The 15991-nt window shown below is 41.3% G+C and overlaps 1 protein-coding gene across 1 annotated transcript in view; it reads right to left on the reverse strand.

The window, feature by feature from the left end:
• The window catches only part of LOC149266125 (antitermination NusB domain-containing protein), a 212914-nt gene that overhangs the window by 75879 nt on the left and 121044 nt on the right, over nucleotides 1-15991 (reverse strand). The window contains 1 exon segment of the mRNA XM_089430045.1: nucleotides 8733-8787. Within this exon segment, the coding sequence (XP_089286171.1) occupies nucleotides 8733-8787 (55 nt within the window).

Below are 15991 nucleotides of genomic sequence, written 5' to 3' on the forward strand. Positions count from 1 at the left end.
CCCATCACAACTTGAGAAGGTTTGGAGAGGAAGAGAAATTCAGCAAAATGTCATCATTTAAATTGAATTTAAAAAACCATGTTACAGAATTGCGGGACTCCATCCTGGACATGCTCCAGTGTTTAAGATTCAGTACATTTTCCACTCACACAGTTAAAACATTTTTTTTAACACTGTTACCGCTCAATCTAGCAGGGTCCTAGGAAGGGATTCCTATAGAGTAACTACTAGGTCAAATGGCAACAATGGAGCAAAAGCCCACTGTCACCTCAGCTAACAGTCTCTATAATTATTTTTGACTCAAAATTAATTAAGTTTTTGCCTTAAGATTTTAATTTAATTTAGCAAGAAAATTAATTAATTGACACAAGAGGGGATTAATAGTTTTTTTCCACCCTCAAATATTTTAGCTATGGTGTCTAAATATGAGGTTTTTTACATCAAATTATTACAATATCAACCCTTGAAAGGGGAAAACACATTTAGAGTCTAGACTCATACCCTCAACAATTTACTCAATTCTGGGACTCAATATGATCTGGTATAGACCAAGTGTGTTTGTAATAAAATAATTTAGCCAAATGTGGTTAAATTATTCCCAAACATACTTTTTCAAAGACTCAATATAACACTAGGACTCACCTAAGACCTTGTCAAGGAATTCTACCCTAGCTTTGGGGTTTAAGCTAGAAGAAAAACTTTGTCGACTATCCGTGTTTAGAAACACAAATAATTTGGTGAGGTTAAAAACTTCCTAGGATGAAATCCTTTGGCAAAATCAGAGGTTTACCTAATTGTTGTTACATAATTAAATGGTTATTTACAATATAACTTGCAAAATTGGGTTTACAATGATACAATGGTGTTGACTGAGGACTTCGAACTTTGAAAAAATTTCTTCGCATCTTTGTATTATGTTTCCTTGGACTGTTGACAAAGTGTGGTCAATGGCACCAAAATGTGGCTTTGCCGGATTAGATGAAAAGATGAAAGGATGGAGAAAATGTCGTTGAAGTGTTGAGAAAAATATAAACTTATCCCCAGCAATAGGGCTAAAATGTTGTCGCTCAATTGTATATGCACGATGTGACAACAATCAGAGCGGGGGTTGTCACTCTGATCCCCGCCCTCTTTGTTCTAGTTGTCTCCCAACAACAGGCTATGAGGAGTATCCCTATGAAATGTGAAGACGAAAAGACTCGTTGGCAACCAACAAGTCCAGGAGACACAACTGAATGGCATAGTAACTTGGTTAATTTAGCAAGCTTAATGACTAGATTAGATTATCTTGAGAGACAAGTGCCTTAATGGAGTCAAAACACTTGCTTAATTGAATTATCTACCAAGTTATCAGATGAACAGTTGTTGCTTCAAGATGCTTCATTATCCTCTATGAGATGCACCACCTAAAAACTAAGTGAAATGCAGGATCTTGGTTTATTTTAAATTATATGCCTAATTAGGTGAATCCTTCCTCCTAGTTGTTTTGACTCTTGAGACTAGTCTCTAAAGTAATTTGTGGAGAGAAACCAAGGAGAAGCAAGCTATGGCTTGATTAACTATCCCTCCCCTTGAGTTCTAACTACGTGATGCCTCTGGCACTGCAGAGATTGTGGCTCTGACGACTACAAGGTCACTGTGTTAACCAAGCTCATTATCTCCATGAACTCACTCCATGTTCAAAGAAAAACAACTCGAGATCTTTTTGGCTAAGGCACAAGCCAGAGAAGACTTTCCACTTGCTACAATTTTCAACAGAGTTCAAATAAATGGCGAGTTGACTCTACCATAGTGACTCAATTTGCATTAATTGCCTTTTTTGATGAATTTGACCTCCTGTTCTTCCTACTGCGCATTGGAGGAATTAGAGGAAGGGGTGATAAATACAGATAGAGGCTATGGTTTCAAAACGAATTATCTTCAATAGAAGCAACATTAAACTATCTTTCTCTCTTGTCTCTATTTTCTCTCTCTTATAGCTTCTACTCTATTGTGGTTGAATATCATTGTCATCTGTTCTATGATAGTCATCTTGGTGTAACCAAGCTCTTGGCCTTTGTAGAATAAATTTCAGTTTTGATCCATTGTATCTCTCTGAGTTGTTTGATCTCTTAATATTATCTTATGCAACATCGTAAAAGTTTATGACCCATTTTTACTGGTTTAAATTTGCCATTTAAATGTGAGTTCTATCTATTTTATCTTCCATTTAAATGCTAACACAAGAGATTTTTCCACCATTTTACAAACTTGTTTGGCCACTAACTTGTTGGTCAAAAAACCATTGCATGATGTTCTATTGATGATATTTTACAGATTTTTAGGTGAAAACAATGCATACTAGACGAGGAACACCCCTTGTGATTGGAAAGCACCAACCCAAATGGAGAGAAAGATTTGCAAGTAACACTAAGGGATGTTTCCTATATGTTGCATTGAGATTTTTTATCCCAGATTTCATCAAATAATCTAATTTTGGAAGGGGTAAAAATCCATGCTAATCGGAACCCTTCACATGCAAATATCTCCTAGTAACTTGTCTTCAATGATTGCAATGAATACTAATAGCAGTGACTATATCTTCACTTGATGGCTTGTCATTGCTGAGGAATTATGCCTTCTAATAGTGGCTCTTCCACAAGTAGGACCCCCATAATTCGTCATTGAACCCCTATCACTTCTCTCAGCACCTCTAATCCACAATGGAGACAACTCGATTATGTGGCAGTTTGGAAACATATCATTAATTCGATGGTCTCTTAGTTCAACAGCATATCACACATCTTTATTTCTCATCCTACTATGACGGTTTATTGATTCTCATCTGGTAGCTCCTTCCTTTCACACACCCCACACTCACTTGCCTTCACACCTCTCTTTGACAAATATCACCTTTTTACGACAACACAACCATCATTAATCATCATTTCAATTCTCTTAGTGTGGTTGCAGCTCAACTCCTCTATCCATGGTCTCCCTAACAAACTCTTTGATTGGTCACCCTTTGCAATGGCTCTAGACTTCATCGACCACTTCTACACTTGTGCACTCTCAACATACATAATGGAAATGGCAATAGCTCCTTTAATCTTGATCAATTAACACAACGTCAATGTTAATCTCTTAAGGTGGAACAATATCTCTCTATTTGAGTATCATAGTGATAGCAACTTGTAGTTTATCTTATGTAATAATTCCATGGCTCTATTCTTTCCCTATGAATTCCCACATACACAGTTCTTTGACTCAATTAAGTATGGATTGCTCTTTCTATCTTCTATCCACTATGTGTGAGCAGACACTCGATGTCTTTCTCTTGTCTTCGCAATCTCTCAACTCTGTCACCCCCTTCTTTGGCTTCCCACCTTGGCTTTAATACCATATGATATTTCACACGTGCAACGGTGGATGGGAATACACATGAATGAGAAGAGTCGATTGATTCATCATTAGATGATGCAATGTCTGATTACATAGTAGGAGAGAGAAGTACCTTACATAATGTTGGAATTTCTAAGTCTAAATATTAAAAACCCTTCATGTATTTTTCTGATTTATTTCTGCCTACTTGTTCTGATTAATTAACAAGTTATTTACCATGTGAATAATGAAAATAAATACAAGTACATTCTCAACATTACAGATCATCAACTGAAGGAAACAAAACAAGCACACAAGTGACACCGTTGTTTTTGGACAAATGTCCCCGGAAAAACCCAATGCGGGAAAACCGTGCAGCTATCTAAAGGTTTTATTATTATGCAGTTTCTGAATACAATCTGGGTGCCAAAACTGGCTCACCCAACAGAGAATAATCTCGGCAGTTGTACCTCTCTACTCGGAAGCAAATATTCCAGCTGAAACCCCGGATAAACACTCTGACAGCTCCCAGCTCCAATCTGCCACACGAAAACCCCAGCGTCGGCCTCTAGGGATTGCGTCAGCCATTTCTGGCCCAGCGTTAGCCCATCATCAACCCAATAACCCCTGTGTCAACCTCTGGAGGCACTGCATCAACCTCTAGAGCCTCTGCGTCACCCACGTTGGCTCTCTGAGGCACTGTGCAGCTCCTGGCTGCCTCTGCATCCCTCTCTCCCGGCTTCTGCGCTGATTCTCCCAGTACCCTCTCTACCTCTCTACTTTTGTATTCGCTGCCCCTCAGCTGCAACTTTGATCACTCTTTCGACTTCCTCAGTAAACCTTGCCCCAAAAAATCAAAATCTTGATCAACTTGGTGTGTGCTCCAAGTGACCCTCAAGCCTCCTTTTATACTTTTCTCATTGACAAATAAACGGCCAAGATTAAGTCCCTAATCAACGGCTAAGACTAATTTTGGCTTGATCCATGACTTTTGGACCATTCTAACACAGTTTTATATTAATACACATTAATATTTTATTTTCCCTAAGTTTAGACTTAGGGACTCCATTAAAAATATTAATTATTTTAATATCTCTCAAACTATTTAGAATATGCCCAAACCATTTCTGGGTATTGGAGATCTCATGCGCCTTAGCCTCTCCACCAAGTTTCGAGGCTAGAGCACATTCGATGCTACCCCAAATCAACACTCCCTCTTAGCGAGGACTGTGCTCTAGTAATACTCCTAACTGAGCATCACCCTGATCATCCGACATCAATCCTTATGTTGATGCTAGGCCTGCTGCCCAACATCCTCTGAAGTTGCTGCATCATGTACTACTACCCATGGCCCTGCCATTGCCACTGTTGCATCTGTACAACAACTCCCTCTGCATCCATGTTGCTACCCATGGCTTTGCCACTGCCACTGCTGCATCTGCACTGCAATCCCTCTCATCATGCTGCATTGTGTTGCCCATAGCACTGCCATCTCCCAACTCTGGCATCTCTATCAAGCTAGAGACACTCTCGATGCTGAAACTCCCTCTGTTGCTGACAAGTGCTCCCTCTCTGACCTCTGTGTCGCTACAACAATTCTATGCATCTCGCACTACTGCCTCACGCTGTCCTAGGACTCTTGCACTGTAGCTCCCTCTGTCGCTCCATCCGCATTCCTCTCCACTGACATCCACCAGTACTGCTACTCCTCTTCGGGGCTCCCGTAGCAAGCTATAATCCAAGAGGTTGGGTACCTCGAGGTTCCTGCCCCTCATCACCTGTAGTCCACCTGACTACAGCTCGATGTCTCCCCACTTCCTCTCAAGTGGTGTGTGAGCACTCATGGCACAGTCATCATCTGTCTCCACTTCCTTCTCTGCCCTCGCTGGCGTTGCCTTGGTCTCAAAAGCCTCTCCTTTGCTCTTATTCCTCGGACACTGGCTCGCATAGTGACCCAGGTCCCCACAGTTGAAGCATTTGACCTTGAAGAGGTCCTTCTTCTTTCGTTTCTCCTGCTTTCCTCAGATGCTAGGGCAGCATCCTCCTCTTCCTCCTTGATTCTGATCCCCTTGTTGATGCTTCATGCCTTGCTTAGCCTTCTTATCTCTTCTTGGCGAAGAGTCACCCACATTTCCTCCCAATCTGTAAGGGTCGTCCTGCCCAGTATACTCTGGACAAACACCTCCCAGTCTTCTGAGACTGCGTTCAAGGCTGTTCTCACCATCAATTCTTGATCCGACGTGGCCCCTATGGAAGTTAGCTGATCCCGGATCTCCTTCAATCGACCGAGGAAGATGTCGATCTGTTCTCCCTTCTGCATCTGGTATGACCGCAGCTGATTTTCTAGTAGCATCTTCCTCTGCACGGAAGTATGCTGATACAACTTCTTTAGGGCCTCCCACATCTCATTTGTCGTATTCTTCTCGGCAATGTGTGGTACTACATGGTCCTTGACCCCGTCAAGGATGATGCTCTTGGCCCTCGCCATTGCATCCTCGTACTTATCGTTATCAGCCAAGTCAACTAGGACCGCTATTGTCCTCAAGGCGAAGTGCTTGAGACGGTTCCTGTCTAGAACGGATAAGATTTTGGCCTTCCAGACTACGAAGTTTGAGGCTCCGTCTAGTCTATCCTGGTCTCTTACCTCGTTCACTGCCATCTCGCTGCTCCTCTACTTCCCTTCTGGAAGTTCTCGGTGTGACTCCCTCTGAGCCTCGATTTCCCTCCTAGAAACCCCTCTGCCAATGTCGAGATGCCCCCACTCCAATCCTTAGTGCAGCTGCACCATTGATCCAGATTTCTTGGCTAGAAATCCTCGTAGAAACTCCCTCCTCCTTGGTCTTGCCCTGTTAGGTATTGTTCTGACTACAACACCCCGCCATCTTCACTCTGCAACTTACCCACAGCACCCTAAGCCCCAGCACCTTGAAGGTTAGAGCTTCTAAGCTCTGCGCAATCCCGGAACCAGCAAAATCCGCACCACCTGGCCACGGGCGTCAATCCTTCCTGACTGAGAAAGATGACCGGGCACTACGTAGGTCGAGTCTGCTCCCCTCTGCCATTGCGCTGATCCTCTTCTCGGCTCAAACTTGATGACGTAGACACTGTGTCACCCCTTCCTCGCTGCTTCTTTCTTAGGAACTTCTATCACTCAAGACAGTTGTTTTCTATTGTTGCTGCTCTGCTCAGTTGATGTCCTCAGTTCCCATGTGATCTGCAACCACGCTCTGATACCATGTTGGAATTTCTAAGTCTAACTGTTAGAAACCTTTCATGTACTTTTCTGATTTATTTCTGCCTACTTGTTCTGATTAATTAACAAGTTATTTACCATGTAAATACTGAAAATAAATACAAGTACATGCTCAACACATTACAGATCATCCACTGAAGGAAACAAAACAAGCACACAAGTGACAACATTGTTTTTGGACCAATGTCCTCGTAAAAACCCAATGTGGGAAAACGGTGCAGCTATATGAGGGTTTTATTATTATGCAGTTTCTGAATACAATCTGGGTGCCAAAATCGACTCACCCAACAAAGAATAATCTCGGCAGTTGTACCTCTCTACTCAGAAGCAGATATTCCAGCTGAAACCCCAGATAAACACTCCGACAACTCCCAGCTCCAATCTGCCCCACGAAAACCCCAGCATCAGCCTCTATGGACTGTGTCAGCCCTTTCTAGACCAGCATCAGCCCAGTGTCAACCCAATAACCCCTGCGTCAACCTCTGGAGGCACTGCATCAGCCTCTAGAGCCTCTGCGTCACCCACACTGGCTCCCTGAGGCACTGCGCAGCGCCTCGCTGCCTCTGCGTGGGCCCAAACTGGCTTTGCGTGGCCTTTGGCTGGCTCTGCGTCCCTCTCTCCCGGTACCCTCTCTGCCTCTCTGCTTCTGTATTCACTGCCCCTCAACTGCAACTCTGATCACTCTTTCAACTTCCTCAGCAAACCCTGCCCCAGAAAATCAACAGTCACTTGGAGCACACACCGAGTTGACAAATCAACGGCCGAGATTAAGTCCCTAATCAATGGAAAAGATTAATTCTAGCTTGATCCATGACTTTTGGACCATTCTAACACAGTTTTATATTAATACACATTAATATTTTATTTTCCCTGAGTTTAAACTTAGGTACTCCATTAAAAATATTAATTATTTTAATATCTCTCAAACTGTTTAGAATCTGCCCAAACCATTTCTGGGTATTGGAGATGTCATGTGCCTTAGCCTCTCCACCAAGTTTTGAGGCTAGAGCACATCCGATGCTACCCCAAATCAACACATAACTCCCAAATACCTAACTATTCACAACTACATTAATGACTACATTAAATGCTCCATTATTACATCACCTTATTAGTGAGCAATTATTATTCATCCAAGTTGGGTAGAATTTAGTGGCAGTCAAAGACTATCGAATTTCGGTCTACTTTGCCATGAGATTTTTCAGGGTTTAGTCATATTTGTTCAGACCCAATATAGTGTACAACATGGAGGTCAAATTTCAAGCCATTCCAATATATGGTTCAATTTATATGCATTCTATCTTGGAGGACTCCTTTGGCTTTCAAGCTTAACTTTTGTATAACTTTTAGGAGCTGAGATATCTTTGAGTTGAACTTTACATGGACATATATAGGTACAAATTCTTAGGAGTATCCCAATCTTCTCATTGGGTTCGGGCATGCTTCAATTAGAAGATTCCTTTTCCTAGAAGATGTGTACAACAGTAATAGTACTGACATCCAAAACCTAAATCCAATCACTGAAAAGATAATTCCATAATTTAGTTTTTTATGAAGATAATCCAACTCCTTGCACTGTTAAATTCCAATATACTCTATAACATGGAGATCAAATTTCAAGCCATTCCAATATATGGTCTAATTTATATGCATTCTAGTTTGGAGGACTCCTTTGGCTTTGAAGCTTAACTTTTGTGTAACTTTTAAGAGCTGAGCTACCTTTCTGAGTTGACCTTTAAATAGAGATATTTAGAGACAGAAATTCTTAGGAGCATCACAACCTTCTCATAGGGTTTAGGTATGCCTCAATTAGGAAAAAAAAAAAAAAAAAAATCTTAGAAGATGTGTAAAACAGTCACAGTACAATAAGATAACCTTCGAATAAATGAAGACATCCAAAATCTAAAATCCAATGACTGAAAAGGCAATTCCATAATTTAATCTTTTTATGAAGATAATCCAATTCCTTGCACTATTAAAACTTAACTGTCAAAAATATTTCATAGAATGCAAGATACATACAGATTAAGACATTAAATAATGTTAAATATTAGGATAGTCTCAAATTCTCTGAAGCTTATTTTGCGGTCCGTCTCAGAGAGAGAGAGAGAGAGAGAACCTTAAAACAAACTTGTTATATACCAACTTCAGAGGAGCTGCAAGAACGGCTGCTTCTGCAAATATTAAAAAACAAGGTAAGTATATGCTATTAACCCTCTTTTACTACCATGACCACATTGTTGTCATCCAATAGAAACACGAAGTAAAGATTTACTTTCACCCTATTCATTGTGGATGCATGGAAGGTAGCCGTTAGTAGTGTTTGCTAATCTACAATACACACAAAATCCTGAATGCATTGACATATTTCTTGGTCACCACTTGGTATTTGTATGTTTAAACAGTTAAACCCAGTAAGCACAAAATTACAACAATATATGCACCAACAATAGCCATAGAACTTAGGATCATACGTAATAACAGCAAAGTACAATGCCAACTCACTCACTCAGACTCTACGGAAAGGTATAATACAAATAAACAAACTCATATATCTATCTATATATATGGAATAATACAAAGATGATGGTGCTGTTGAAAATTACAAAGATGATGCTTATCCTGGGGTCCATAGCCATTCCATAATCTTATTAATTATTACTTTTATATTAAATGTCATTTGATTATATTTGGATATACGACAGACTTTCCTCTTGAATTGCTTTGTCCTCACAGCATAGCTAGAGGAAGGTACTGAACTCAAGGCTAATTTTCCCATGAAGCTTCTTCATTAGGAAATCTTCTCCATCTCATAAAGCCCTCGGTTCTTGTTGAAAATGCTTGACAGCAGATTGTTGAAAATGCTTGATAAAGGGATAGAAGAAGCTGACTCGAGTGGCAAGGGCCATCTTTGCTTGTGGCATCCCATTTAATGTGGTTCAATCCCCATATTGGCAGGATTTGGTGAGCGATTAACAAATCTCCTCAAGGTTACAAGGGCCCAAACTATGAAAAAGTCAGAATAGTTTTCCTGAAGAAAGAAAAGCAACTTCTTGATGATGTTCTGAAACCAATTCGTAACTCATGGGGTAGTACAGGGCTTTCCATTATCTCAAATGGCTGGACTGATACAAGACGCAAGCCTTTGATTAATGTCATTGCATCATCACCAAAAGGAGCCATGTTCATCAAAGCAGAGGATTGTTTGGGTGAGATAAAGGATAGTAAGTTCATTGCTGATATTTTAATTTCTACTATTGAACAAGTAGGGCCAGAAAATGTGGTGCAAGTTATCACAGATAATGCACTTGTTTGCAAAGTTGCAGGCTTGATTGTTGAAAGTAGATAAAATCACATATTTTGGACTCCTTGCATTGTCCACAATTTGAATCTGATTTTAGAAGAGATTGAGGCAAAAACAGAATGGATTAAGGAGGTCACAGGGCAGGCTAGGGAGATTATAAAATTCATCACCAACCACCACCAATCTCAAGCAATATATCAAAAGTACTCCAAATTGGAGTTGTTGAGACAAGGTATGCCTCAAACTTCATGTTGCGTTGCCTTGCTGAAGTTAAAAATGCATTAATGAGTATGGTGGTCGGTCCAACTTGCGCTGAGTGGAGACAGGTGGATTCAGAAAAGGGAAGTATGGTGAGGAGAGTGTTGGTTGACAAAGATTGGTGGAGCAAGATTGATTTCTTGCTCAAGTTCATATCACCTGCATTTGATCTTCTCCGAGATGCAGACACAGAGAAACCTTTCCTAGGAGAGGTTTATGATGGCATGGATACCATGGTTGAAAAAACTTTGGAAATCATTACACAAAAGGCTCCCACTCTTCTTTTTGTGGATTTTGATTTTTCTGAACAAGTAAGATCCATTATTGTTACTAGGTGGAATAGCTTCAACACTCCATTGCACACTTTGGCACATGCTCTGAATCCAAAATTTTATGATGAAAAATTCATTGCTGAAAACAATGGGAAGAGGAAGGCTCCACATAAGGACAAGGAGGTGGCTAATGGAATGAAGAAAGCCTTTCTTAGGATATTTCCAACTTCTTAACAAGAATTTGCCTGTTTTGTTGCTGGATTAGAGGATTTGTAGACATATCAGCTTTTGATGAGAGGAGGACCATCGACCTAGTTAAGTGGTGGACTTGTCATGGGGCAAGTGGTGTTCATTTGCAAAGTCTTGCCACTCGTATTCTATCACAAGTGGCAAGCTCTTCATCAGCAAAACAGAATTGGAGCACCAACAACTTCATTCATAGTGTAAAGCACAACAGGTTGGGATCGCAGAAGGAAGCAGACCTTGTACATGTTTATTCAAACCTACGCCTTGTGTCTCGTAGGGGTGAAGAATATACAAGTGGATCTTGTGAAAAACCCCAAACCAAAATCCCTACTGCAGCAACTGATGATATTACTCCTATTTGTTAAATTCCTTTAAACAAATTACTTACAGTTTCCTACAACAAATATCGTAATACATACACTACAGCCTTCACTTAATTAAATATTATGTGGAAACAAGAGACTGAGCAAGAAAGAAAATACAACACAATTGACACCGTTATTTTTGGACAAATGTCTCTGGAAAAACCCAATGAGGGAAAACCGATGCAACAGATCTAAGGGTTTTATTATTATGCAAGAGAAAATTTGAGTACAATTCTTGGATGCTCAACTAGCAATCCAATACAAAGAGAAACTAGACAAAATGAATGGTGAAATGATCTCACCCTGTCACTGGGAGAATCTGAGTCTGATCATGCTGAACTGGAGCCTTTGCGTACCCTCTACACAGAACTACGTCATTCCCACGCAGTTCCTGCGTCACCCCTGTTGGGTATCACGTCGCTCCTTCTCTAGACCCTCTTCTGGCTAGAAAATCCGAATCTCTGCCTCTCGGTCTCACAACCTGGCTCCCGGCTACTGAAATTCAATTTCCTCAACAAGAATTTGATCTCCCTCTAAGGCCTGCTCTGCCACTGTGTCAGCGCTATGTGGGCCAGCATCTACCTCTCTCTGGACGTCATTTTGCCCTCTCTCTGCCTCGTACTCTCCGGCCTAGGAAAACTTCCTTCTTCTGGATACTCACTGCCCCTCTTTGCAAGAAATCTCCTCGATCAGAAGTTCCTCTTGAGAACTTCTCACTTCATAAATTCGATCTCTTAATCTCTCGGTGTGTTTTCCAAATGACCCTCAAGCTCCCTTAAATAATCTTCTCGTTGACATTGAACAGCCCAGATTAAAAACTAATCAATGGCTAAGATCATTTTAGCTTGATCCTCGTCTTCTTCTGGAAGTTACACCCACAATTAGATTAATATATATTAATATTTTTAATTTCCTAAGTTTAGATTGGGGGTCCCATTAAAAAAATATTAATTATTTTAATAGAATTATCTCTGGGTGGAATTTCCCAAAACGCTTTATGGGTTCTTTGGAATACATGTGCCCAAGCCTCCCTGCAAACTTTTAGGCCTAGAGCACATCTAATGCTACCCCAAATCAACATACCTCATAAAGATTAGGATGTGGATGTGTTATGAATTAAATATTTCATAACTATATATATAATAAAATGACAAAATACTAATAAATAAATATCAATTAATAATTAAGTTAATAATTTAAATTAAGCTAGGTTACTCAATTAGTTTTAAGGAGGCATCAGTCTAAAGGGACATGTCTTTTGGGCTCGTGGCCAGTCAACTCCTATAAAGGAGAACTGCCCTAGCCTTGTAAACAATCATCCTTTATCTGGATAAAATTTATATATGAATGTGTTAATAAACATCAATGTTTCTGAGCGTATTGAACGTGAGTACACAACACAGGCGTTCTAGTGGTATCGGAGCCACTATTTCGTTGCCCCGATGTCCTCCTTCCTGCACCATCGCATCATCTTGTTGTAAGTATCATGGTCGTTCACTCCTCGTTCTGCAGGCACCCAAAACCTTGTTTTTCGACACCCTGTACCCTCGTCCTGTGTCCCGCTGTGTTTGTTCCGCACTATTTCCTGTTCCATTCATTCCACCACACTCATCACCGTCCCCTGTCATGACAATCTCCGTCAACCTACATTAAATCATGACAGTCCGTTGTCACTACCTGTCGTGACAATCCCCGTCGCCTGCCCACCTACTGACCAACGGTCCCCGTTGACATTTTCTGAGAAAAAAACTACGGCTGGATGTGTGATACGTCATGCACTTTGGGCAAAGCGAATCCCATATCACACGCTGATTCATATATATTACAATATTAAAACAATATTACGATATTTTTACATATATAATTTAATTAAATTATATTAATTGATTATTTTATATACCAATGATATAATTTAATTAAATTTTATTAATTGGTTAATTTATATACCAACAGTGGGGTGGCAGGAGGGGGGAGGGATTCTCATTAATCCCGAAGGAATCATTGAATATAGATATGCTTGGGGGCTCAGCGGAAAGACCAATAATTAAGCTGAGGCCTATGGAATGCTCCTAGGACTAATCCTGACACATAGAAATGGGATTAAAAAAAATTCAAGTGTTAGGAGACTCCATGATAGTCATACGGCATATGATTAATACTTCAAAGGCTAAGATCTCTACACTGAATCAAATCATAATGAGAGCCCAGAACTTGATCCCTGCTTTCAACTCGGTGACCTTCTATCATGTCTTGAGGGGAAATAATCATGATGCTGATAGACAAGCCAATAAGGCAAGCCACCTGGAGGAGAAAAAATGTGTCATCAACGATGTCGTGAGCACAACAAAAATACCTTAAGAAATTGAAGAGTGTCATTTGTAGGCCGGAAATAAAGCCTCAATGGATTGAAATGGAGGTGGAAAAGTTGAATCGGTCATTCCATCATGTAATATAGCCCTACCCTTCTCCCCCTAGCTCTCTCCTGCCATCTTCTCGAGTCCCCCCTCCCCCTTCCTATCCTTTCCCCCATTCCCCCCCGCCTCCCTTCCCCTTTCTCCCATACCCCCTCCCCTCCCCTAGATTCCTCCCCTTCCCCCTTCCCTGTGGCCCCTCCCCGCTCTAACCCTCACCTCTACGTTACAACCTTTGCCCTGAACTCCCTCTCCCCCTGTCGCATCACCCTTTGCACGCTCCTGCCAGCCATGTGGAATCGTGGCAAGCCGGACACCTAGACTTGCTCGAAACGTGGCGTCCCATGGAATTTTGGTACCACCACTGTTTCACGAATAAGTCACAGCGTGCAACCTCATCGCTTCGGCCCTAGTTCTTGGAGAAATGGGCGGCACATGCAGGGAATTAAGTTTTACGGAGCAAAATTGAATTCAAAACCTCAGCGAGGATGGCTTTGTTTGTGGGAGAATTGTGGGAATGACTAATAGAGAACAGGAGCCTAATGGGCAATTAATGGAGGAGGGTGGATTTATGATGGAATACTCATGGGATCTTGATTGCAGCAACGTCCTCACTCATTTTTGCATCACCTCCAGGTCACGCAGCAAGTATAAAGTGCATACAGGTATGTGGATTTTGTATGTCATAAGGTCTGAGAATGGAACAGTGGCCTCTGTGAAAGCCTGGTGGCTAGAGCCGAGGCTGCTGTGTATCAGTTTTAGTGTCACGAACGCTGGGCATTATGAGGTGAAGTGTTGAAATTGGCAACTAGGGCCAAACTCCATGTGGGTCACCTCATTTATGGCAGCTAATATTCTCCTTGGATTCCTCTCATCGAGAGGTGTAGGATTGATCTAACGATCATCCGATTCCGACATGTATTCATCGAGCTATAAATTTGTTTGTATTTCTTGACAATTTGTCAAGGTCGGCCAGCAAGTAAAATAGTGTTTTACACCCCCAGCTTATCCTCAACGTGGCATATAAGAAGAGGAGACCTTGAGGCATTATAACACTCATCTCACCATCTCATTCCTCTCTCTCCTAGTCTTTTGGGTATGCGTAGGAGGACGAAAGCACTCACATGTGGGAGAAGGAAGGACGCAGGTCTGTTTTAGGGTAGCGTTGACCTAGGGCTGACTGTGGAGCAGCATGACTGTTTTATGCATGCGTTGACCAGCGAAGAGGAGGTTTGACTACGTTCTTGGGTTGGGCAGCCTCTCCTAGGCTAGCTGCATTGCTGGGCAGCCAAACGTTGACCTGTTTGACCACGGATTTGACCAGCATTGACTGGTTAGGGCTGATTGCGAGATTGTTGATATGTTGACTGTTGTTTGACCATATTTTGTGGACTGTTTTGGGTTGCTTACTATTGCTGTTGGAGGCCGAGTTCTCCTAGGTTGAGTTGAGGACATTTGGGAGCTGTTTGACCAGCTTTGACCTTGTTGATTAGGATTGTACTACTACTGTTGTGAAATCAAAAATTTGTGATATTGTACTATCTCTCTCTTTGCTTAATTATTGAAGAATATAGAAGAATTGATCAAGGGTTTCCCCGCATTGGGGTTTGTCCATAGTTGGTGCCACATCTTGTGTCTCTTGTCTTGGCTTGTCTTCTCTTGTTTACATTTATGTTCTATCTGCATTTTACTATCATATTGATGTGATTGTAATACTGGAAATTAATATTGAGCTAATAAGAAGATTTGAAGTAAAATTGATCTTAAGCATAGAACATACCATAATTTAGCATGGTAGCAGAGCTGAGGTGAAGACAAAGCCCAAGCAAGAGCGAGAGCAATCATCGAAGACAGTTGGAAAATCAAAAGGCTTCATGGGTTCCTCATCACACTTCCCGGCCGAAGACAAGCTTCGTGAGAAGTTCGACTATCACGGATGGAAGATGTCTCCTGATCTGACATTGGAAGAGCAAGAAGTGTTGGACTATGTCAGGGGCAGAATTACGGAGCCTCCATCAAATGCACCAGCTGCTACAAAGAACAAGTACACTAAGGGAGAAGCCAAAGCGAAGAAGATCATCCGAGACTCCATTCACAAGCATCTGGTGGCCTACGTTTCCGAATTGAACACCTCCAAGGAGATCTACGATAGACTAGTAATCTTGTTTAAAGTTAGTGATGCAAATCAAGTTTTGTTCCTCAAAAATAAGTTGAAGGATATTAAGAAGGGCAAAGACGAAGATATTCAATCCTACTCCTTAAGGATCACTGAGATCAAGAATGATCTCTTATCGATTGGAGAAGTCATTCCTGACAGGGAACTAACTATCACTACCCTTGGAGAGCACCCATCCGAATGGTATATATTTAGAACCACTCTTCTCAACAATGATCGAATTCCGGGATTTGAAGAATTGATGGCAAGATGCATTCAAGAAGAGACAAGGATGGTGGAGCAAGAAATGCCTTCAAGCAAAGGCAACCCTACTGCTTTCTCCTCTCATGCCAAAGGGAGAAATAAT

Source organism: Pinus tabuliformis, chromosome 6, assembly GCF_031772625.1.
Source record: "Pinus tabuliformis cultivar Carrire ecotype Pingquan chromosome 6, CPIR1, whole genome shotgun sequence".
NCBI classification, from domain to species: domain Eukaryota; kingdom Viridiplantae; phylum Streptophyta; class Pinopsida; order Pinales; family Pinaceae; genus Pinus; species Pinus tabuliformis.